Here is a 24,303-nt window from a genome sequence, read left to right on the forward strand (position 1 = left end):
ACCAAGGTTCTATTTAACTACATACTAGTTTGTACAGGTGATTGTCCATGTTCTTGTTCTAGAAACCATATAAAACAGGAGCTATGCCCATAATGAATAAAAATGTTTTAACATGTAAACAATTAGCATATTGTTAGCCTAATTGAAAAAATGGTTTCCAGGAGAAATTTGTCAGTTTTTACAACAATACAATACAGTGGATTATCATGTAGGGTGTGAGGTTATCACTTCTTATTTTATAGTTACATTCAATTTGCAGCTCGACTTTGTTGCCTAGAGCCACAAGGGCATTTCAATGTAAGTTGTAAAACATTTAGAATAACAATCAGTCCAATTGCAAATTTTAAAAAAAAAAAAGGGGGGAAAACAAAACACATCGCAAAGGTGGGAAATGTCAGCTTGGTTTTTACAACCACAAACATACAAATCAAGATATCCATACCAGGTTTCCGAGGAATACTGGCTTCGTAAAACCACCACCACTTACTTCATTTCATTGAGAAACATTTAGTTTGTAATATATACAAATACAGACAGGTACCACTGACATGGTTGTCAGCACATATGTTAAAAACAAATTCTACCAACTACAGGTGATACATCGCTTAAAATAAAATTAGTGACAGTAAAAAGAAAAATATACAGCTTCACTCGTATTCACTTTACTCATATTGTAATGATAAACACATTTTTCAAAGTTGTTGATAGTTCTGTTAAACTAAAGCACAAATGTAAGGGCCTACTAGTGTTTTTTCCAGGCTTTATTTGATCACAAACTGTCTGAACTCTCTGGCAGAGAAAAAAACCAAGCATCACTATTAAGTGATAAGTGAGCTTTCTATAAATGATGTATTTATAGCCACGGCATTCATAAAAAGCAGGATATGTTAGACAACCACATCCATTAAGTGTGGAGGAAACAACAGACAGAGGCCATTCTCTGTGTCCTTGTATTAATGGCAGTTTTCAGTCTCTTGTCTTCACTTTTTGCTGCGGTAGTGTGCTGCCACAACCAGATAGCTGTCAGGGCCGAGGTCTTTGATGTTTGGGGACTTGCTGTTCACAGGGGATATCTTGCCCTCCACCCGGGAGATCTGGAGCATTCGACAGGGGTCATGTTTCAGGAGGTAGCTCTCGAAGGTCTCCCAGCCTCCACCAACACGAACCATCACGTGTTTGTTGTGCAGCATCTGTAGAGGGAAATAGGATTATGGTGTCACTTTGACTGTTGCTGTGTCAAAGAAGAGCTTTCAGTGGTTAGTGCAGAGCCCTTCCTCCTATAGGTCTAATGTCATTTCCCTGATTGAGGTTAAAGTTGAATGAACAGTTAAAGCATGGCTTTGATGTCACAGCTTGTGGATTGATGTGGAGGCCTCTGACGTCCCTGGGGGGAAGCTTTCTCCCTCTCCTACCAGCCTAATGCCTTATTGAATGGACGACTGACAAAAACAAGACTGATAGAGTCATCTCATGCTTGGGTTCTGGACTGACATGAAGATTTTGAGTTTACAGTCATGCTACTGTATCCAAGCACCAGTGTTCATCCTGAGAGGGCCATGAAGATTTGCACCATAATGGCAATTACAAATCTCAAGGTGGTGTCACAAGATACTTCCACTTGAGAAACAAAAATGTCAACCTGCTGATGGTGCTAGGGGAAATGTCAGTCATTATTAAGCTAAATAGGATTGTAGCATAGCTAAGTATTCAGCCAGTTGGCACTTCATCCTAAAAATTAAAAAAAAAAAGGGATCAAATCTAAATTTATATGCCCTGCCTAAATAATGAGCTGTATGCAGTAATGTTGATCATTGTCCATCTTCAACACTTGCTTCAAAATGATGCCACCTGCCACATCAGGGCACATTCTCAAGGTTGGCTTCCATGGTAACGTTGGCCATTATAATAAAGAGAAGAAGAAATGAAAGGCTCAGACGAGTTGGATGCTTAGACACTTGCATTCCCCAGAGGCCGTGTACATAAAACTGTCTCACTATGGCGCCTTATCATCACATTACCTCATTAAAACATCATTGCACCTCAAGCTCCTTTCCCAAATGAAAGACTAAATAGAAAGACTATTATAAAGCCTCTGTTATATTTGTCTGACAAATGCCACAATAAGTCGTTCAGTAAAAAGTCTAGGCTACCTCATGAGACCATCACCTCATTTTGGAGAGATATGAGCATTCCTGCCCTCCAGCAGCATAACATGCAACATTTATAAGTCTCTTAAAAGAATCAATCTAGAGGGCAATGCTGGAGCAGAGCTTCCAATCACCAGAACCAGGCCTTTAGGCTTTGTGACTATAGATTTAATGGACCTGTGTGTTGCAGAGAGGTTTCAATCACATTGCTTTGGGACAAGACCCTGGCTGGAGCTGAGTCCCTCCCTCAGCAGCCCAGAGAAGGGCAGAGGCCCGAGGCTGAGCTGGGACACAAACATTGCAATGTTACTCTGCCCCCTTGTTGAAGCTACAATCACCTCATTTATTCCAGAAAGTGAGAAGGTCAACCTTTCAGGCTACACAGATTTTTGTGAAGTGGACTCTTATGCAGTACATGCTGTATGCCACTGTTGTCTTTCCTCTGCAGCCGCCTACAGACAGTAACTGGCCTCACGGTATTCTTTTCAGTGGAAGCAGCTGCTGGAGGGTAAAACCATCTAAGGAATTTTTGATATGAAAAGTGCCATCTGAGAGAGAGAGAGGGATACAGGTTTAATGCTTGTTTTGGTTGTTATAAGGGGAAAAAAAGTAATCTGTGATTTTGCCATGTATTAATAAAACTGACATTTAAGGTAGTATAGACACACTACACAAAAGACTACACTGAAGCGGCACTGTGAGCTTTTCACCATCTGTCCTTGGTTGCTCAGCAACACAAGGAAGACTGAACCGTTCAGTTATTGAAAAGGCATGATTAATAATTCAGATGTTATTCTATCAGGATTTACTCTTACCTTAAAATTATTATTATTGATATTATTATAGTATTTGACTTTATTATTATTTCTAAACAGCTTTATTTACACAAACCTTACAAATAACTAGATTAGATTTGATTTGGCTCATATTTAAAATCAGTAGTTGCAATATAATGTGCTAACAGCAGAGGACATCCAAGAGTAAGTTCCCTTTTGCAGGTCTGCACATCTTAAACATACCAGAGGGATGAATCACATTCTTAGGAGGTGTGAATCCTGGTTATGGGTTGCCGAGTAACCAGGATCCCAAGGGGGAGCAAGCTACTTATGTAATTGTGTAAGCCTCTGTTGATCTTTCTCTAATAGCCAGAGAAAGTCGAGTAACATTTTCTGGGTTGATAAAGTCGGTGTTATTATAAAATGCAAGTAATTAATGCAACAACCAGTGCTGGGTAATACAGCTTATATTAAATAATGATACGTAATGACATGGGTAACAATTTATATGGCAATGTGTGGATGTTATTTCCCTTCCTAGGCCAGTAAGACACATTATGTTTGGTTGAAGATGGACGTTGTTGGGATGCCATTACCAGAAAATTACACATCACAACAAACAATGGGCTCTGCAGAGACGATGGATGATTTTCATCCCAAACTATCAACACACTGCCATATATTGTATGAATGGAGAGGGGTTTTCACTGCACTACGAGACCTTATTGTTAACAATGCCCAAATGGTTTGTTATATTTATGCTTTTACTTTACTTCCTTTCTTTTATTTGATTACATGTATGTAGTACTTACTGTTGCCAATTAATTAGCTAGATCAATACATTTGATGAACTTTTAGTATGATGCATACTTGGTCTTTAAGCTGTGAAATGGAAGAAGGATTCAGACTTATTACTTTGAAAAGCAGCTCTACCACAGTGTTAAAATACTCTATTATGAGTTAAGGTCCTCCATTCAAAACCTTCCCTAGATCTAAACCTCAGTATAATAAACTCACCCGGATAAAGAGCACCTTCTCCCCAACACGGTAACGACCCTGTGACTGTCTCTCTACACAGAATTTATTCTGACACCTGCAGGGTGGATCATCAGCTATGTTTCGCACCTGTAATGCACACACACAAGGACAAAGATAACACAGACGTTACCCTTCTGATGGTAAATGTAGTAAAAAAAAAAAAAAAAAAACAAAAAAAAAAAAAAAAAAGAGGTGAACTGACTTACAGCATCATCCAACAGCTTCCCGGTACTTTTCTTGCTAGAAGTGACTTTGGTAGGAGCTGGAGATGGGTCGGGGGATGGGGCAGGGGATTGTGTAGGAGATGGGGATGAAGATGGAGAAGGAGATGGGGCAGGAGATGGAGTAGGAGATGGGGCAGGAGATGAAGACGGTGATGGAGGGAGGGGCTGAGCGGGGGATACAGGTGATGGTGGAGGTAAAGGTTCTTTCTCTTCTTGTTCAATCTCTTTTTCCAGCTTTATAAGGCCAGGAGGCTCCACATTGTACCTAACCCAAGGGAATAAAGAGTAAGAACATTCAGTGTAGAATGTATAGAATTAAGACTAGGGATTTACAAAATGATATATGAGGAAACAATTATAGATTAACAGAAATAAACAACGAGACAATATAAAGAAGAAAAACCATACCGTGATGCTATCCGTCCCAACTCTAAGAGACAGAGGCACACTTCTCGTGGCTGCTTGTGCAGAACTACAGGAGGAGATAAAGCGTTAGCACTCTTGTAATTACAGCATATAGATATTGTATGGTATCTGTAACAAGACGAATGAGATGAGCGGCTGAGATGGAAAAGACAATGGTAAGATGCAGAACAAAAAAAGCTCATGAACCTGAACATGAACATGCATTCAAATGTTTGTGTCTTCTGAAATCCAGTTTGTCCAATCAGAGTGAGTATTGTTCAAACTTGGGATGTATAATTAGGTTTCACCAAGTACATGGTCACACAGTGAAAGTGGATACAAGATGCAATACATGTGACACACCACACCATGCTTCATAGACAGAATATCCACTGCATGATAGCAAACCTGGTGCTGTTACATCTACTGCTGAACTGATAATTCCATCCAGAGAAAGAAAGGAAGGAAAAAAAGAGAAAGAAAGAAAACATTTGTCAACTGTTTTCTAAAATATTTTCACACTTTTCTTTCATAATTACATGTCCCCTTCAATTGAATGTGACTTCAGCTTGGTGGGCGATATGTTGGTGTGTGTGTGTGTGTAACTTGGCCTTCAGAAATGATTTGCATAGTTTAAATTGCTCAGCAGTCATGGACCAGACATTAGTCAGAAATTACAAGAATGTTTGAACAGTCTAGCTATTTCTGTTAGAAGCAGGGTCACATACTGTACTTCTAATATTTCAGTCCAGACATTTCTTAACTGCACACGTGTTTCAGTAATATAACACACAACAAATGCCTGCAGCAGATTAGACAGACACAGATAACATAATGTGTGAATGAGTAAAAGAGAGCTAAAATTCCTTACTCCAAGTGGAGGAAAGCATTTGCATAGTGTTGGCCTACTTTCCCACTAACTCATACCTTTCTCTCTGTGCTTCTGTTTTATTCTTGACATTTTCTGCACGAGCACAGTGTTTGTGTCAGGTAGAAATGCTCCGATCACAGCACTCCAAGCAGACTGCTGCCATTGTGAGCTTTGTGTGGGCTAAAGCAGAACTTTCCTCAGAGGCACAAAGGGGAGAATAGGGAAACGGTCCAACCTGTATGATACCCTACCTACCTGCACAATCAGGCCAGTCACAGGAGATAGAACTGACAAAGGCTATTAAGAGTTTTATCACTATGAGGATGCTGAAGTATCCTGTTGCTCTACATTCTGATTTTCTAGCATTGTGATAATTGGAGAAACAGAAAATAAAAAAAAATAAAATAAAAAAAAAAGACTCACCTAAACCTTCTGACTCAAACAGACATGTTTCTCCAACTCCAACCTCTCGACACCAAGCCAGGAAGTTAGCTGTGTTGTCTCGTGCAAAGAACGAGCCGGAGGGAGCGCTCTGCCGACATGGTATCCTTCGGTAGGGAACATTCTGCTACAGACAAAAGGGATGAGTAAATGACTTCATCTATACTTCTCAGAAATCAACTTAAGATACGGAGTATTTTCTAATTTTCATTGATAAACAGTACTGCATTGCTAACTAACATGAGCTTTTACTTTGTGATTGACAAAGACAATACATCTTTCACGTTATTTGTCCAACTCAACCACTTGAGCGGTTGAGTTTCCCTCTAAAACATAGAGCCACACAATCTTTATCTACACAGATTTCTTCTCCATCTGCTCAGGCTCCAGTTTCAGCTCAGGACTGAGGGCCTTTTCCATGCAGATCAATATGTGAGATGTCAGGTTAGAAAACCAGGGCTACTTTACCAGGGTTTCTATCATTTCCAATCTAATGACATGCATATGGGTTTCAGCCCCCACATGGTGTTTTTTTTTTTTTTTTTTCTTTCAGGGAGATTTATGCGCCTTGCTGTGGTTTTATACAGGATATGTGTGTCTGTGCTATGTGAAAGGTGCGATGATCTCATGCTGGAAATATGTAGGCTTTTGTGGGTATTTTTCTTTTCTTTCCCGGCTCTCCTTATTTCTTCTTCTTCTAGGACCCTTTCTGTTGTTACTGCATTACTAGTGAAATAATACCAGTGTCATTTGATCTAAATCATTTCAGCATGATATTATTTCTGTTGTGTTGTGCTGAATGATGTGCTCCTTTAGTAGCACATCATGCACAGAAGATACAGAACCTTTGGATGACATTATGTTTAAAGAAATTGGAACTAATAAGGATAAGAAAGTGCCGAGTATGAAATGCACATGATTTTCTTTCACTTGATCCAAGAATAGAATAAAATAGAATCTTCCTATGTAACTTTATAAGCCAGTAAGTGAGTTGATGCTTTAAATTTCAGGAAATACATTTAAACAGTTAACAAGGTGATTGTATAGAACTTGGCATATGGCAGTAACATGACAAGAATGAAATATCATCTTCATTCATCTGTAGTTGATATTGATTGATGTAAACATGTGGGAAGACATGGAAGAGACAGCATCTACAAAGTGTGATTTATTGTTTTTCTCTGCTGGAATCATTTAGTCCCACAATATACACCACATCAATTTATAGTGCGGGCAGATTGAAGTTCTCTTTAAAGTGGTAAGAACAGTATAACAGTAAACAGCCTGTAAGGTGTAATGACCAACAGTTATTCGATATGAACTGTCAACAGCTGAGGTTTCATAAGTTAAGGTACAGTGCTTTCAGGCATGGACAATCTTAGGCTATCATAGTTCATTATACTGAAACCACTTAATTTGAGCTGTAAGAAGCTAAAATGTGCACAAACTGCAATAAATAATGCTCAGTGCAAAACTTCATAATACAACTATGACTTTAAAGTCCGTCTTTCTTTTTCTGGCCTCCATAATAGACTTTTCTATTTCAGTAGCGCCTCTGTGGCCCATGGTCACTGACTAAGTATTTCCTCACATCGGTGCTGCTACACTCACACTGAGATCAGGAGACCCACAGTCATCAGCGCAGTAATGCCTCAGTGCAAACATCAACAACTCCCACTAAAGAGTAAGCAAGAGTCTTTTTTTTTTGCTCCCCTTCATCTGCAGCTATCTATAATATTGGCAGATATTCACAGTAGAATCATAAATTCAAGGTAATTAATATTATCACTGGTAATGATTTGGTCATATTTCACAATAACTTATTTTTACTATTGAACCAGTATAATGTTGAATTTGAAAGAATGACACACAAATGTCATTTTTCCTTTGATCTATCAGTAATATTTGTTCTTTTGTCCTGAAGCTGATATAATCTAAGGATTTGCACCTCAGCTGGTTTGTTTTCCGGAGCACTCACCGAGTAAAATATATATATTTACAGAGTCTGTCTGGCTTAAATTACAGACAATCATAAACATGGTAAACTTGTAATCTTATAGATTTAATTAAATCCTCAGTAGAGTCTCAAAAGAAATCAACATTTAATGTAGTTCTTGCCAATTCTCCCTGAGATTTGGGGCCCCATGAGTTAATGTGTCTTTTCCAACCTATTTTTCTTTTTGGCTCCGCTGAGCGCTGCAGGCACCCATCCCCCATCCCACCTTTGTGCACTGCTCATTGCAAAGTTGTAGCTGAGATGACAAAGCCAATCAACAAGTATGATCTGACGCATGGCATAGAAAACTAATGCAATGCTATTTACAATTTATAAACCACTGCATAAAAGAATTTGTTATTCTTAACCATCCAGAGGTTATATTGGACACTGACATTTCCTTGTGCTGGCAGGCGTTGTGTGTAGCTCTTATTGATAGAGGAAATATTAGAGTATAACTCAAAGAGTTAATAACACTTCAGCTGTTTTCTTTAAGCCATCTGGTCACAATAAATTATACAGACACGTGTAATTAAGGAACGAAAAGAAAAATCTTAAACAATGGATTTAAGTTATAAACCTATACAAAACTTGTTCAGTATTACTGAGTGTGTCTGGATTTTACATTTCTAATCAAGCAGGAGAGATGTTAAAATACTCAGGACTAAAATGATTGTCAGCCAGTCTGTCCCAATCTTTCAGTACTGCCTGACTGGTGTTTCCCCTCTCAGAAATAATCTTCTGTCAAATCATTTGAGCTTAAAGTTAGTTTAGGAACACATTCAGCCAAGATTTGGCATACAGATGGATGTTTTTACTGAAGCTGTTATCATGCCAGAGTACGATAATTGTAAGGTTTCTCTGTACCTTGCCGTTGCCAAGGGCTGGCACGTCTCCATTACTTCGCCTGAACTTCTCTTGTAGTGTCTCAGCCAGCTGGCACAACAGGAAGCCATTGTCTAAGCGATCCATGAAACTCTCAGCGGTGATTTCCAGACCTGACCAAGGGACACACAAAGAAAACAGAGAATCCAGCACCATAAATTTGTCATGACAGTGCTCATTTAAAAATTATTTACACTACAAGGAAATGAAATATATTCTCCCAGTTGAATCGGATGCAGTGTTGTTGACTCTCAGGAACTGCTTGGCTGATTGAGCTTGGCTACTGCAGGTCTGCAGACGTCAAGTCAAAGTCAAAATATTACAACATTATTTGAGGGAATCTTCTGGTAACAACACTGCAGGATGACAATGACAACTTTGCATGAAAAGGCGCCATGGGAGCGCCTCATTATCCTACACAGTTGCAAAGATTGGTGATCAACATGTGGTGTCCACTTGACTGACTTCCAGAGGACCATTCTTTCTTAGTTAGATCATTGTGAAATAGGAGGTGGTGGCAGGGGGGTGACTGGAAAAAAAAACTGGAGACTTTTTTTTTTTTTTTTATTCCTGTTCTGTTTCATATAGGAGGAGGGGTCTTGGGGTTCAATGTTTAATGAGTTCCAAATGTTGTAATTGAGCCCAGAAAAGCGAGATTGAAATCTTGAGAAATACTCAGTGAAGTCGCCCGCCTGTGCTCACACTCTCCGTCACCCATCTCTGTTTAAGAAAAATATCTTCCAGAGGGCTCGGAGAGACATCAAAAGTCAAATGCTCAGTCTTATTAACTGCTCAGTTGCTTCAACCTCACAACAACAATTTGACTCATCAAAATAACCAAGCATCCTCCTCCCACTCATTCAATTGACTCATCCTTACATCGCGCCGCTCCTCCGACCTGAATGTGTGACCTCTGCTAATCTTTTTTTTTTCTTTCTCTGAATTCCAGGGTGCTGAGCATACAGAACGCAGCTTAAACTGACTTGAACTGGTTTGATACTGTGTATTTACTGGTAACACATGGATGCTTGCACTTCTGAAATCTTTATGTCCCTGGTCCCTCAACACAAAAGAGCAATAAAGGTTTTTAGCTCAGCTCGTTCCAGTGCAAACACACAGAGCACCAGAGATAACAGGGAAGATATGGGGAATTGTTTTAAAAAGGGAGATAGTTTCAGGATCTAAACTGGCTTCCACTCACTTTGGAAAATGTTTGTTGGGCAGTGTTCATTTTGCAGAATGTCTGATAACTCCCCGTTATTTGGGGAACAATTTTAAAGCAAGTGCAGCCATAGATCTTTAAAGAAAACTTTCAATTAATGAGGAGCTCCAGTAGACTGGCTCTGCTCTTTAAGCCTCTTAAAGAATTCTTAAAAAGATGATAAACAGTTGGTTATTAGACAACTGCTTAATGTTTTGCTTCACTAAAAATTGGTGTTTCGTTAACAGGGACATTTTTGTCTTGGTTTGGTTGGTGACTGGCTCATTGTACGACAACAGAGCTAACCACTGTTCCATCGTGCCACTATTAAATAAATGTTTTTACCATACTTCTTAAAATGACATAAAGAAACAAATAAACCACTTCAGTCAACTTTCTTAAAAGATTCCCAAAAGTTGATTTGTGTAACTAAAGTCAGTAAATTCAAAGTGCTTTGTGCATTTGTTTTGTGACTACACTGCTGAAGAAGTACACTACACAGAGTGATTTATGATGCAATAGCAACCTTGCACAAAGCTTCTGTTAATGCTCCCTATGCTGCTCATTCTCCACCACTGCCTGTGCATTATTCAAGAGCCGCTAATGACTCTCATTATTCAATTACAGTAAATCTATGGGAGTGTATGTGGACTGTATGAAAACTGGTTCTGGTTGACTTTAAAATAGTTTATAATGAGATTCAGAGTAATTCCAGTCCCCTTACATTAGCAATACCTGTGCAATGAATGTTAAAAAGCAAGGAAAGCCAAGCCATTTGTGGACAGTTTGAATAAACCACTGTCCTTGTCAGCTTGTTAGCAAGGCTTTGCTGCCATATGGCAATATAGCCAAAAAGCTATTAAATAGCACTATTTGATATTCATGTTACTGAAAGAATTTGACTGTGTATGACTTTAACAAATACTAATGGATTAAAGTATAGATTTCAACAAGATGTATAGACCAGTTTTGGCTGTGTAAATTTGCTAAGTGCGGCCAACTGGGCACTGTTATATAAAATACGTCTCTTAAACTGCCATATAACCCTGATGCTGTCCTGTCCATGAAAGTATAGTAATGTTGGTGCTGGTTTTATGTGCTAGCGTTGCCTACCGAGAATATTAGTTAGCCACAGTGCCAAGTCCTCCTTCATGGGCAGCAGGCTGGCTTCATGTCGACTGGACAGCCATTGGTGATACTGCTGCATGTCTGCAAGGCCGGGTCCACTGGGCTGTTTAGGGCTCAGGAAGCTGCACATGATTCCCTACTGACAGCCTGAGGGAGAAAAAGATGAAGAGAAAATCCATAAAAGCTGTTACGAAACCTTCAGCGTGAGTTGTCTTAAATCTATATTGACAGTGTAAAGGGCCTGTGCCTTTGACAACGCCATGTAAATTTCTGCTTACATGTATTGCATTATAACCAGTGTACAAGTATAAGAGGCTATATACACACACACACACACACACACACACACACACACACACACACAAGTGTTCTTCAATAACAGCTGACATTCAGGCTCATTATTCCCATAAAGAATTAGATGAGCATGAATACAAATACAAATGAACACAAGAGAGATCTGAGTGCTTTTGTCATCCCGGCCAAACCCTGGTGTGGTTTACAGTTCACCTGATGACATGAGACTTTCTCATGGACAACACAGCACAGTTACTGTCTGGCCTCTTTGTTGGACAAGAGGCACTTTTATACAAGCCAGAGTCATACAGTAGGACTTTTATTCAACAAACACTAAACAAAGAGCTCCTTCAAATGACCCTGCCATCTTTGATACAGTCTATCATATAGTCTAAATCAATATGGGCCAGTCAGCAGCATGACTTACACTATGGACTGATGGAGAGACTCCAATTGACATCAATATTAGAAGAAAAATTTACAGCTACTTACTGCTGATAATGTGAGGTCAATGACTTAAAACAGTTCTCCGTTTTTTCCCCCCAGTAGTGTGGCAGAGTATGCCAAGTGCTCACTGTATGCGCTTTAATGTGAAAATCTTTAATCCGGTGTGACTCGATTTGTTGCTGAGAAGAGTGAGTAATTGACAAAACAAATGGGCACCAGATGTAAGCCCTAGACAGAACAATAACACACATCAACAGCTCTGCAGATAATATTCACAGCTTAAAAGTACAAGTGCTGCAGTTACCATGTCTCCAAAACACACACCGACATGGAAAGAATATGATGCAGACAGAGAGGACATGACCTAAGAGCATAAAGATGGTGGCATCATAAGATACTGAAGACTTTTCAATTTTACTTGTCTTACTTTACTCCAAAGACTATTGTAATCAAACTACTTTATATTAAGAAATGAAATGAAATAAATAGAATAAGACAGGCAGATGTTTTTTAGAATTCATTTAAATGTGGTTATTTTAGAAAGTTAACCTACGTAACACAGATGACATTGCCATTCTGTATTATATGTAAACTTTCATATGTTACCTCCAGCCTAGACAAGCAGAAAAGTCTTACACAGACATTCCACATTATAGGCAAATAGCAGCTGGACATTTGATGCAAATTTCAAGGCAAGCTATTCAAACAAGGAAGCAAAGCTTCATCATGTGTGATGGCTGAAAATTTTGTCTGAATATTGAGCGAGTGTAACAATGTGAGGAATCTGACCTTTAAAGCTGTGTAACATCTCAAGGTCCCTCTGGAGTTGGCTGTAACCAAGTCACACTAATGTGCAACACTGGACATCAGGACACTGATGACCAACCAAGGTCATCTTATATCCCCGAAGACGTGCTTCCCGTTGCAAACACAGCACTCACACACACACACACACACAGGTGCTACATTCCTGTGTTCACTACAGTCCAGGTTGAAAGAACAAGGCTGCTGGGAGAACTTCTCAGGTTGCACAGTTTGAGACCCATTCACAAAAGCCCATTCGCTGGCAGGATGTGTAAATAAAAACATAGGTATGGGTGCTGTCTTTTTTTTAAATTATTATTTCAAGTATCATCACTGTCCCGTAAAAGTCATTTCTGTCCAAAAGTTGTAATTTTGATTGTCCTCAGATAAACTGAAGGATTCCCTAAAGGGTTGAGAAAACTTTCTTACTTCTTGAACTAAATTTAAAAAAAAGCAACAAAATACAAAGGTACCATTGGATTGAATGAAAAAGTGTGCCCAAGCTTTTGACTGGTAGTGTACTTCTGCTTTCCAGTTTGTTAAAGATGTAATTTTCTATTGGTTAATATATATTTTATATATGCACTTTTCTGGTGCACTTACTCAGCTTTATTTTTCCTAATTTGACTTTGGATAAACATCCTTCTTGGTTTCCATCACATTTTCCCAGGATATACTATAGTCTTGGGGGAAAAAAAACAAAACAAAAAAAACTACCTGGTTCCTCTCACCACATTGTAGCCTAATCACTTCAAAGCCAATAAGAACACCATCCCTCTGATAGACTTTATGTAGCTACATAACATGTTGCATCTGCAACATTTATTATTCTTAAAATCAGATTCTGAATGCCCAAATATATATTTTCTCAGACTGAGAGGCCCCATGACTTCATAACATGCCACAGTTGGCTGCAGATTGCTCCAGGAAAGGCATATGGATGGGAATTTCAACTGCTGAATCACACCAATTAAAAAAACAAGAGTGGCTCTGTGCTCCTAACCAGTTGTCTTTATGCCTTTTCTCCTCTAACAGTGATCTACAGGCTGATTTGTCAATTAACACAAGGGAACTCAGCATGTTTCTACTTCAGATAAGCACTGTGTGTTGAGACTGGTATCTGATTGTATCAGCAGAGGTGATCACTAAAGTACAAAGACTCATGAGAAAATGTGAACAAAAGCAAAATACTTTCCTGTGTGTTCCCAAACAGATACAAAACTGTCAATAAGCCTGAGGCACAAAAGTTGTTCATACATCCATAATATTATATCACACATTGATACATCTTCAGACATGGTTGTTCACTGAAATAAGATTCTGTCAGATTCAGTCATTTTAAAATCTACTAGCCCTGTGTTGTAAACAGAACGAACGGCCTTTTAGACAGACAGGTGGTCAATAGGCTGTAGATAGACATTCATGTGGTATATACATATTTTGTTATGTCTGATTTTAATGCAGTCATTTGATTTTGGATTGTGTTACTCTTAACACACCCAGCAAAACATTTAATTTGCAGTGGCAGTAAGATCTTAATGCCGTCTCTGCCTTTACAACTCAAATAAAAACAGCCACTCTGGAAACAGGATCAAGGGAGAGCGCCTGATGAGTTATGACTGAAAGCCAGCTGAGCTCCTGCTAATTAAAACCAATGAAACTACTGACAGACTGAGATTCTGGGTAAGAAAAGAGCTCTTGAATCCATTTTTAGATAAATAAAATAACAGGAATAAACATCTTAAGACCTAATTAAGCCCCAACTTCTAAATAAGCTACAGAAGTTGACATTCTGCATAAGCCTCTGGTGAGAAATTCAAGGGGCTCTAAAATAGCCTACAAGTTAACCTAAAATGGAATATGTAGATTGTCAAGAGGAAAGCACTGAAAATATGATTCCTAAATTTAAAAAAAAAGAAGACTTATCTGTGCTCACCCTGGGGGTTCAGCTCGTTGGTGCGCACCTTCCTTTCACTCGCTCTGAGTTGCTGGCTCACGCTTTTCATGCTTTTCACAGCGGTGCACCTACCGACAGGTTAGACTCCAAAACACTGAGCCAGTGTGGACCGGGAAGGTTTTTCTCACTGCGCATTTGCAGAAGGATACACACAGTCGCACTCACACACATTTATACTCACAGCACGCTGCTGCTGCTGCTGATGATGATGATGATGATGGGAGGGGAGTTTGATCCCGTTGGCAGTGCCTCCCTCCTCTCCACATTTGTGTTGCTTCCATGTGACATTTCTGGACTGGATTCAACAGGTCAGCTCTAGAAATTCAATACTTTGACACACTTTGGTTTAATGCATTTCTTTTTTCTCCCAGTGTGCGTATCTGCTGTCTACATTCATATTGGCTGTATTATATTTAAATTCCACCGTTTTGTAGTTGCAAAAACTGGATAAGTAATTCGTGATAACCACGAAGAACCAGTCAGAAATAGTGTACATAAATTACGCATTTCTCATTTTACTGAATTACAAGTGAAATGGCTTTTTACCCTGATCTTGACTATACAATACAAATAATGCATGTGAAATAAAACAGACAGAAAATAAATGTTTTTAAAAAAATCTATTATCCGTGTCCTCAATGTCGCTTCAATTCTGCCAGTTGTGGAAGAAAGTTACATGTTGGCTTTTATTTTGGAAAGTGGAACTTTCTTATTCAAGGACGCATGCGCAGTGGTAAAAGCGGCACTAAGACGACAAAAACAAAATGGAAAAGCTAAAGATAAATAGTGTTACCTAACAGCAAAAACCGTGCGTATTTCAACTAAACATTGCTCGATAAATGTGTCATATTCACATTCGTTTGTAATCTTAGTTGTTACTTAAAGTCGCGTCTATTTAAAAAGGATTTTGTTCTTAAACGCGACACCGGAAGTCCTGTCTATCATTAGTTACAGTTTTTCTGCTAGCCTTGTAGCTAACCCGAGGTTCAAACACGTTTCTTCGGCGGCGAGTGTTTAGTTTGTGACTGTCCTCAAGTGTGGGTGTCCGTGAGGCTGGACTCTGAACGCAGAGAGCGCCACATGGAGGCGGTGCTGAAAAACTTGAGGAGCACGGTGGAGCTGCTGGCCGTGGCTGCGCAGAGCGGCGTGGTGGTCCAGTGGGATAAACAAACCCTGTGCAGGGCGTTTCGGTGGGCTCGATACTGCGAACACGTTTTCTCCCGTTTTCAAGATAACCCCGCGGTAAGGGACATCATGGAGAAGCAGCTGCAGCTCACAAATCAAAGCCTGCGAGCTGCCCTCCCACGACACTCAGAAGTGTCGTTCTCGGACCTCTCTCGGTGCCAGCACCTGTTGCTCGTTGGGCTGTTGAACAATCCTGAGCTGCCCAGCTCGATCATGAAGATCCTCTTTGACACGCCGAGTCCCGTAAACACCAATGATGAGGGGTTTGAGGATGTTACGGGCCTATGCAGTCGCATCATTCATTGCAAATCTGCGTGTAAAGTCCTGGGTCCTCTGACAGACGGTGCTGATGCGGAGGTGCAGGGGGCGATGCTGAGGGAGAGGCTGGGTGCTCTGCTGGCCCAAGGCAGTGAACCCTGTCGGACAGAACACTTTTTAGAGTCGGTTCTCCAGGGATGTGCCGGAGCAGAAGAGCATTTCTGTCTGCTCATCGCTGCAGCTCTGCTGACACCAAAAAACTCTGAAACTGCTGCACAGGATTTTCTTTTGGACTGGCTGCAGAAAAAACACAGCATGCTGCAGCACATGTGTTCTGTCCTGTCTGATACAATCCTTATGGACCTGGCCAGAGAACACCTGAAATTTAGAGATGCATACTATGGTCTGCTGAAAAAGTGGGCCTCTGACATGGAGTACAGCATAAATGACAGGACATGGGTTCAATCCAGCACAAACCCCACAGTGTCTTTCCCGAAACTGACTGAGCACTTTCTGCTGCTGTTTAAGGCCTGTCCCTCTGTGAAGGAGAATACGGAGAAAGAGCTGAATGATTTGAAGATTTCTGATGGAGACTTTGATGTCAGAGGTCTGAGTGTGTGGGGAGACCTCCTGTCAGCATTGAACTGACTGTCACTCCAGAGATAACCAGTGGCCAAATGCATATGTCAGTTTACATAGATTTACCAGACCTGGCTAATTAACCCTTTTAATGTTTGACACTAATCAAGCTCAGTATTAATACCTTAAATGGTATGGCCTAACCTGACAGTCTATGTTTTTTTTCATGCAAAATACACATGAAAAGCACTCATGGTGTTATTTACTCTTTGTGTTCCATTTAAATTCTTCATTCTTTATGTGACATTTTTCAACATGCGAAGTACAATTGTGTGCAGATTACCACATGAACATAGCAGACTGGATAAATTTACTGATTCGAAAACAATAAAAAAAAAAACATACTCACAGTTGTGGATCTGGAAGCCTGAAAATACAACCTACAATCTGGATCCTCACAGTATAATTACTTTTGTGACATTTCAGTCATATGCCTTGTGATACTCAAAAGTCATTGATTTTCTTTTAGTTAATACAGTTGTGTTTGTTAAATTTCACAGTTTGCAGGGTTTTGGACAGATGGCAGCCTCCCTCATAATCAGCAGCAGCACATGACCTGACTGAATTCAATTGCAAGTAATTGTCAGGCCATAAACAGTTTACACTATAAATTGGTCTCTGGTGATTTAAAGCTTCATTTAGCATCATAAATTCCACCTTAGTACCAAATAATTATACCTATGCAACCTTTTTTTTTTTTCAGTGTGTGCAGACCTGTGAAGAGAAATGAGTCTAATAAAATGTTTGAAAGGAAAACAGGCTTTAAAATGGCCATAAGGAAGCAAAAGCACTGTGTAATCTAATTTGCTCTTTTCTAACCATACACACCTAAAATCATGTTCCGCTTCTCACACACCATCTGTCGGTATCACCTCTTCAACACAAAGCTGCACCCGGTCAGAATCTGAGCATTGTGATTGGTTCACGTGACACGACTGCCAATTCACACATCCCAGAACTCACCCGTGTGTCAGATCACCTCTGTGGCGAGGGATCAATTAGTCTTCAAGTGTCTTCAATCAAACAGTCCACAATAGCTGGTATCTGACATAACGCTGGCAGACAGCGGATTAGAGCCTCAGCCACTGCCTGGTGGGAAACACCAACATGTCCAAGGTTCGTTTAACACACCGTGAAAGCAATTCACATACAGACAGACAAGGGTCACTGAGTACAGGGCAGCATGTACACAACCAATTTATTTCCAGCCAATGAGAAACATATGCATCAGGCTGGATGAAAATCAACAGTGATGGAAGGGATCTCACCTGCTCCTATATTATTAATACATACAGATCCATTTCATTTGGAATTTCATTATGCTAGTGTGAATCAGGTATTCAGTAATGTGGGGAAAAAATAATTTAGTGCAGCTTTATTTGAGTTTTATTAAGCAAATTAACAAGAAGTTTCAACCTCTGCTGTCAAGCAGCACATTATCATTGAGTCTTGAGGTCTGAACACTGGAAGATTTCTTTTTAGATTTTGAGCTTCTCACTCTTTCTTCACAGCTTTACACATAAGTGGCAGAGAGGCAGAGCAGCCATGGCGATGACTCAGACGTGTTACTGTCTGACTCCAACTGAGAGACTTAAAAGTAAAGCAACACACCATAATTTAGTGCAACGCCTGCATCATTTAACATGCTGTAGAAAATATTTTTAAAGGATAAAAACCCATGTGACAACTGATAATAAAATGAAATTCCATTATGTCAGTCTGCATGAAATCATCTTTTTTTTTTTTTTTTTTTTTCTTTTTTGCTGGGAGCAAAAAACCATTTTTGTTTTCACAGAGCATCCCACTTGTTAAGTATTAAACCAGCCCATCTAATATAAAGCAGCTATTTATCAGCCTGTTACCTTGATTTGTATATGTGAATAAATTGCCCCCTGTGCTTAACCTGCAAGGGAAAATTACAGGGTTGTGTTATTGTATCGCTTTAAACAGCAGGAACTAGACCCAGCCCCATAAAAAAAAAACTGACAACATATTAGTCTCTTGAACATTAGTTTCATCATTGGTTAGAATAAAATGTATAGTATTTCTGTCCCCTTTTATAAAAACACTTCCTGCAAGAAAAGAAAAAGCATTTTTTGGAAATGTAATTTAGAACTAAAACATACTGTATTCCATCCTCTCATATCTCACATCTTGCTTTGTTTTTTTTTCAATCTAGTGTAATATTGTTCTGCACCAGCACGAGGTAACAAGCTGCAGCGAGACATGCTGTGGGCGACGTGTTCTTCAGCTTCTAAAGGGTCATGAAGGATAGCGTTCATTAAAACTCAGATCCAGCCCCCATCTGGTGGTGTGAATAGGGAGTCCTCTGGGGGGCGTCGTGGGAGGAGGAGGGAAGGGGCTAGAGCCCTCCCTCAGCACGTGCCTAAGCCGATCCAGCCGGGCTCATGTCTGGCCTCCTGAGGCAGGAGGGCCCCTCTGCACACCTGTGTCCCACTCAGAAGATGCTGATGATCAGCAGCCACCATCATCAGGCTTGTTCCGTGCCACATGCATTGATGCTTTCATTTGGTTTGTTGCAGTGAAGCTGCGAGGAAAAGTTGAAATAAAATGTTGGTGCCGCTTGTGAGGAAAAAGATAAAGGACACTCACGTTGGCCTCTGCCTGAGAAATCACAAAGACCTGTCAGACACTCCAGTGAGCTGCTGTATTTTGGCACATGATGGGAGGGAGCTGGTTGGTTGGGAGACAAATAGAAAGGCATTGCATGTTGGTAAAACATGATTTAAAAATAATGAAATCTGATAATTATAGTTAGCTGTAGCTATTCTCCTTCACGTGAAAGGAACAATGTGTCTATTCTATCATCCTTTTATCCAGCTTTCTCTCAGAGCTGGCAGTACTTCACTGGCACTGAGAGTATCGTGAAATCTTATCAGCCTCTCATCCTTTGTCTGTGTGTGATACTACATGAGCATGTTGTAGAGAGGAGGGTATAAAGCTGTCACTGTAATGTGATATGGGGGAGGGGAATTGGAACAACCTGTGATATATTATTTTACATAAAAATGTGGGAAGCCGGTTCTGTGGAGGACAAAACAGTCGGATGTTGTAATTTTACTTCCTGCAATCACTGAAGATCTAAATTCCACTCCACACATAGCAGCAGCCTGCAAATGTGCCTTGTATGGCCTCATCGTCATTACTGTGGAATAAATGTTTCAGTAGCGGCAGAAGGTAAGCAGAAAAAAAACCAATCATAGCACAGTTGTTGTTGTGGATGCTATTTGCATATCACAAAAGGAGTGTTTTTTTTTTTTTTTCTGTGTCTGACAGAACATCTTGAGCAGAAGCTCACTGCAAAAAAAAACAAGATTTAAAAATAATGTAGGAGAGAGTCATACACCAGCTTGGAATCAGCAATCATTTCAAATATGTTAATGTTAGAGCAGAGAGCATCGACTTATAACATGTTATTTCATCTGAGATGCACTGAATTGAGGCAACGAAGCTCTCCCTAATAAAGCAATTTGGAAAGGAGGTGTGTGCAAATTCAATTGCCCTCAGGCTGTGTAATGTGACATTGGAGGGTGTCTTTAAACAGTAATCACTTCAGTACAGCTTTAAAGTTTTTTGGTTATAATTGCTTGAGCTTTTAGCACATGATGAAGTTGAGTTTTAGGTTGGAAATGAAAGAATACTGAGGCGGCAGTGGGGAGAGATTGCTGCGTTTTACTCGGGCTGCAGACAAGACAGGAGAGAAGGGATCAAGGAGGATAATTGCATGCAGGCAGAGTCCCAGGGGAGGAGTGAAACCTCGTCATCAAACACTCATTCTGGCTGGGCCTCATCCTATTACAGTCCCCCAGGAACCAAATTGCACCTGCCCCACAGACTGACAGTCCCCCTTCACTCACTGTCATGATTACATAAATAGCACCAACAACTTCACAATGACAAACCTGCAAACACAGTCTTGAGGTTACAGGCACGTGTATTCTGGGAAGATTTCCACCTATGAATGAAATGACTATTTTCAGATATTGTCCAGCTTCTGTGCGCCCTAACAGGCTCGTCACCGGTGCAACAGCCATGACCACTCCGGCTGGTTAGGCATGAGAAAACATGTTCCACGTGGCTGGTGACACAATTGTGTCTTCTGTCAAATTAACATGTGCACTGAGGAGCAGTCGGTGGTGAGCGTTAATGGTTTCCCTCTTTAGCTGGACAGGTTATCGGAGGAGAAACAGATTTATTGTAATTGCTGCCAGTGCTGCTACTGGAGGTGTTTCAGACACAGAGCTGCTTCCTGTGATCGAAGCACCGGCCAACACTTTACAAGACTGCAGACTGTAGGTTCAACAATGCCACTGCACATTAAATTGATTCAGACTGTCCATCATCATCTGTATAAACCCAACGGTCAACACCATAACCCCAAAAAACGTCATGCCTGTCTATCATCTCCCGCTATATGAGATGGGAGTTGCAAAAGCTTCATTTTGCAAGATGCTGCAGAATTTTGTCCTGCACATATTCAAAAGGAAAAGTGGGAAACCTACATTTAATGATTAACAGTTGGTCACACAGGGATCATGAATACAGCTGATCAGACCGCTAATAATGGACAGATGCTCGGTGAGATTTATCCTGCTGTAGGGAGAAGCTGAGGTTTGTACATGTGAATACATGAATGCCATGTTTTCATGAATTATTTACCACCTCGCCTGATAGGCTGCCTCCAGAGCAGTGTGTTGGACATGCTGCAGAGCAGGACAGGGGCACACAGTGAAGATAATATCAACTGGCTTGTTCGCTCTGTACACCCTTCAGATTTAATTGTTGGTCATAAGACCTTCATCACACATCTGATGACTCCCTTAATGTGAGATAAAAGCTGTGATATGTAAATGTTATTTCCTCAAATAATCAATGACTTTTTTTGTCTATAAAATAAGTATAAAAATCAAATTTTCCTGAAGGCTGAGCTGACTGCTTATTTAGCCCAAATATAGTCCAAAACTTAAAGGTATTCAGTTTAATATCACAGAAAACAAAGAAATCCCAGTAAAATCTTCACATAGAAGCTGCAATTTGGGGGATTTTTGTTGCTAAAATGTATTGATTATGCAGATTCATCTTTTGTTGGCTTATTGATTAATCCACTAATCGTTTAAAGCAAACCAACATGCAACACATATGGTATGTAGATTACAGGAATACATGTAATATTCTATTTTTAAAATGACCATTGTATATATCACTAATGTGTACAGTAGTAATCGAAACTAGTAAGCGTGGAGTACTAAAAAAAATACCAAACCATATTGTGATAACTAGAAAAAGCAGCACAACCTCTCTTGGCGTCAACATTTATTCCATATTTAAAAATTTCACCTGAAGGATATTGGTTTTAAAAAGGAGATGCAGTCTAAAGTTAAATAGCATTGCTGTATCACTACTGCATTTAATGCAAATCCTCAGTACTTGAATACTCAATACTTCAATAATCAATACTTGAATGTGCCCTATAACACTGTTGACCTCAGATGTTTAACACGGTGAAGGAAACTGTGTGTGTGCCATATATTATTAAAATATATGGCAGTGAGATGAGGCTAAACATTTTAAAAACAGTAGAAGAAGAGCATAGTGAGCATGGTACAGCCGAGAAAAGTGGACAACCAAAGTTCCCTTGTACTGGGAGCATTTTAACCTGTCCAGGGTGTACCCCTGCCTTACACCCGAGAGAGAGCTGGGATAGGCTCCAGCAGATCCCCGTGACCCTGATTCAGGAAAAAGCGGGTATAGAAAATGGATGGATGGATGGGAGCATTTTATGTTGTGGGTAAACAAGAAGACTGTTATGTCTGATCTGTCCTACCATGTGAGCATGACGGTTCATGCATGTGTGTCACACATGCTCATTAAAGCCATTGATATTTTCCTTTTCTTACAAGTACAAATCAGAACAAAGGGAGATGTGATTATATTTAATCACAGTTAGTCACATTTTCATGCATGACACCTCTGAAGCAGATTTTACACTGCAGAGGAGTGAAGACTCCAGAAAATGATCCTGGTCTGTAAGGATGTGAACTTCAGTGCAAGGGTCAGCATTGGTGTTTCTCTCTCCTTTTACCAATTATCAAGCTAGTGTCCAATACTGTGCCCCGGACTCCAGAGACCTTCACCATTGATTTACTAATGAGGAACATGGAGAGAATAGAGGATGTACAACACACATTAGAGAGTTAGTTAACTGGTTAGGTATTCTGCCTCCAGACTCTCATATAAGCTACTGTGTAAAACACCAAACCACCAGAGCAGATCATGACTAAGAAAGACAAAAACATAGCTTTTGGTTGTATTTTTTTTTATATATATATATATATAAAATGATATGAGTATTTTATAACACTTTTTTTGACATCAACATACCTCTTCATTAAACACAATATTAGAAGCCATAAAATCACATTTATCTGTTTACATAAATTTTAGGCACAAAGCCATAATAGCATCTTTTGGTCATCTTAAACATTCTTAAATATTCATATATTTTAAACATCCTTGCAAATTTCATACAGCATATGAAGAAAGTGTTTAAATAGCAAATAAAGTCAGGTGGAAGAGCCATCTATTATTTTCATGTGGTCCACTCAAACGTGACAATATCAAAGTGTCATAATGTACTTTTGGTGAGAGTGAGAACAAAAACACCATGAAAGCACGAAACCTGGTTGTTCGTATACAGTACTGCATTCCTCGCTGTCAATAAGCAACAATATGTCCTGCATCATGAGCACTAAAGCTGGAATCTCCAGACACTAGCAATTTGTTAAAACACACATCTTAATGTTGATTATCACGTAACTCCAAAACAATTACACTTAGATACAGCAAGCCAGTGTTATATTACAAAACAGAATGTGATGGGTGGCGGCTTGTACACAGAATTTATTGCAGTGCACACCAAACATCAACAAACAATGTTTTCTGAGCAGTCGCTTTCGAAACTTTTTTTTTTTTTGATTTGTCTCACATCACAACCAGAACCTGATTATGAAAGTTAATTTCATTATTTATTATGGCAGAAGACGCTTACCTAAGAACAAAGCAGCAGGCTCAAGGACGACTGTGAGTGACTGTGAGGCGGCTGCATCTGAAACATTGATCTGAGCAAATTCATGCAACAAACACACACTATAACTCTACGGCTCAAACTTCACTCACGCTATTTTTGTCTTATAGTGTAGAACAGGCCTCTCTCGAGAGAAGAAGAAGACCTTTTTTGCAAGCAGACATCTCCCTGAAAAGGTACTGTCCATGAAAAATATGGCCTTTTTATATCAATGTTAACACAGATCAACGACCCAAAATCCACAATAGTCTCACAGAAACAGTATACAGGTATGTACAGTACATAAAACACATCGGAGAAACTGAAGAGTCTTGTTTTTAGAATACTAATAGTTTCAGTGCAATCAGAGTGGTGTTTCAGAGAAAGAACCTATATGATGGTGAACTGCAGTCTCATCTGGCTTGTGTTGTTCAAGTAGATCGATGGTGCCTAAGAAGTACAACATAGGCCTGCAGTTTTCTTTGCAACCACTAACTGTATAGTGACGTCTACAGTAGGTTGA

The 24,303-nt window shown here is 39.8% G+C and overlaps 2 protein-coding genes across 4 annotated transcripts; one reads left to right on the forward strand and one right to left on the reverse strand.

Moving 5' to 3' along the window:
• Positions 1-363: 363 nt before the first annotated feature.
• gas2a (growth arrest-specific 2a) lies at positions 364-15,354 on the reverse strand. Of its 3 annotated transcripts, none has more exons than XM_026311080.2 (8): positions 14,594-15,354; positions 11,098-11,259; positions 8,766-8,896; positions 5,885-6,026; positions 4,594-4,657; positions 4,168-4,450; positions 3,941-4,048; positions 364-1,190 (listed from the first exon to the last, which is right to left on the reverse strand). In XM_026311080.2, the coding sequence occupies exons 2-8, from the start codon at positions 11,240-11,242 to the stop codon at positions 981-983; spliced, it is 1,083 nt and encodes a 360-aa protein (XP_026166865.1). In that variant the 5' UTR covers positions 11,243-11,259; positions 14,594-15,354; the 3' UTR covers positions 364-980. The 3 variants fall into 3 exon arrangements, with proteins under 3 accessions (XP_026166865.1, XP_026166864.1, XP_033181140.1); XM_026311079.2 differs by having other exon boundaries at positions 5,885-6,029; XM_033325249.1 differs by lacking the exon at positions 14,594-15,354 and having other exon boundaries at positions 5,885-6,029; positions 11,098-11,284.
• Positions 15,344-17,594, forward strand: fancf (FA complementation group F). The gene has a single exon (XM_026311081.2). The coding sequence runs from the start codon at positions 15,695-15,697 to the stop codon at positions 16,703-16,705; it is 1,011 nt and encodes a 336-aa protein (XP_026166866.1). The 5' UTR covers positions 15,344-15,694; the 3' UTR covers positions 16,706-17,594.
• The last annotated feature ends 6,709 nt before the right edge of the window (positions 17,595-24,303 follow it).

Source organism: Mastacembelus armatus, chromosome 6 (assembly GCF_900324485.2).
Source record: "Mastacembelus armatus chromosome 6, fMasArm1.2, whole genome shotgun sequence".
Classification (NCBI taxonomy): Eukaryota; Metazoa; Chordata; class Actinopteri; order Synbranchiformes; family Mastacembelidae; genus Mastacembelus; species Mastacembelus armatus.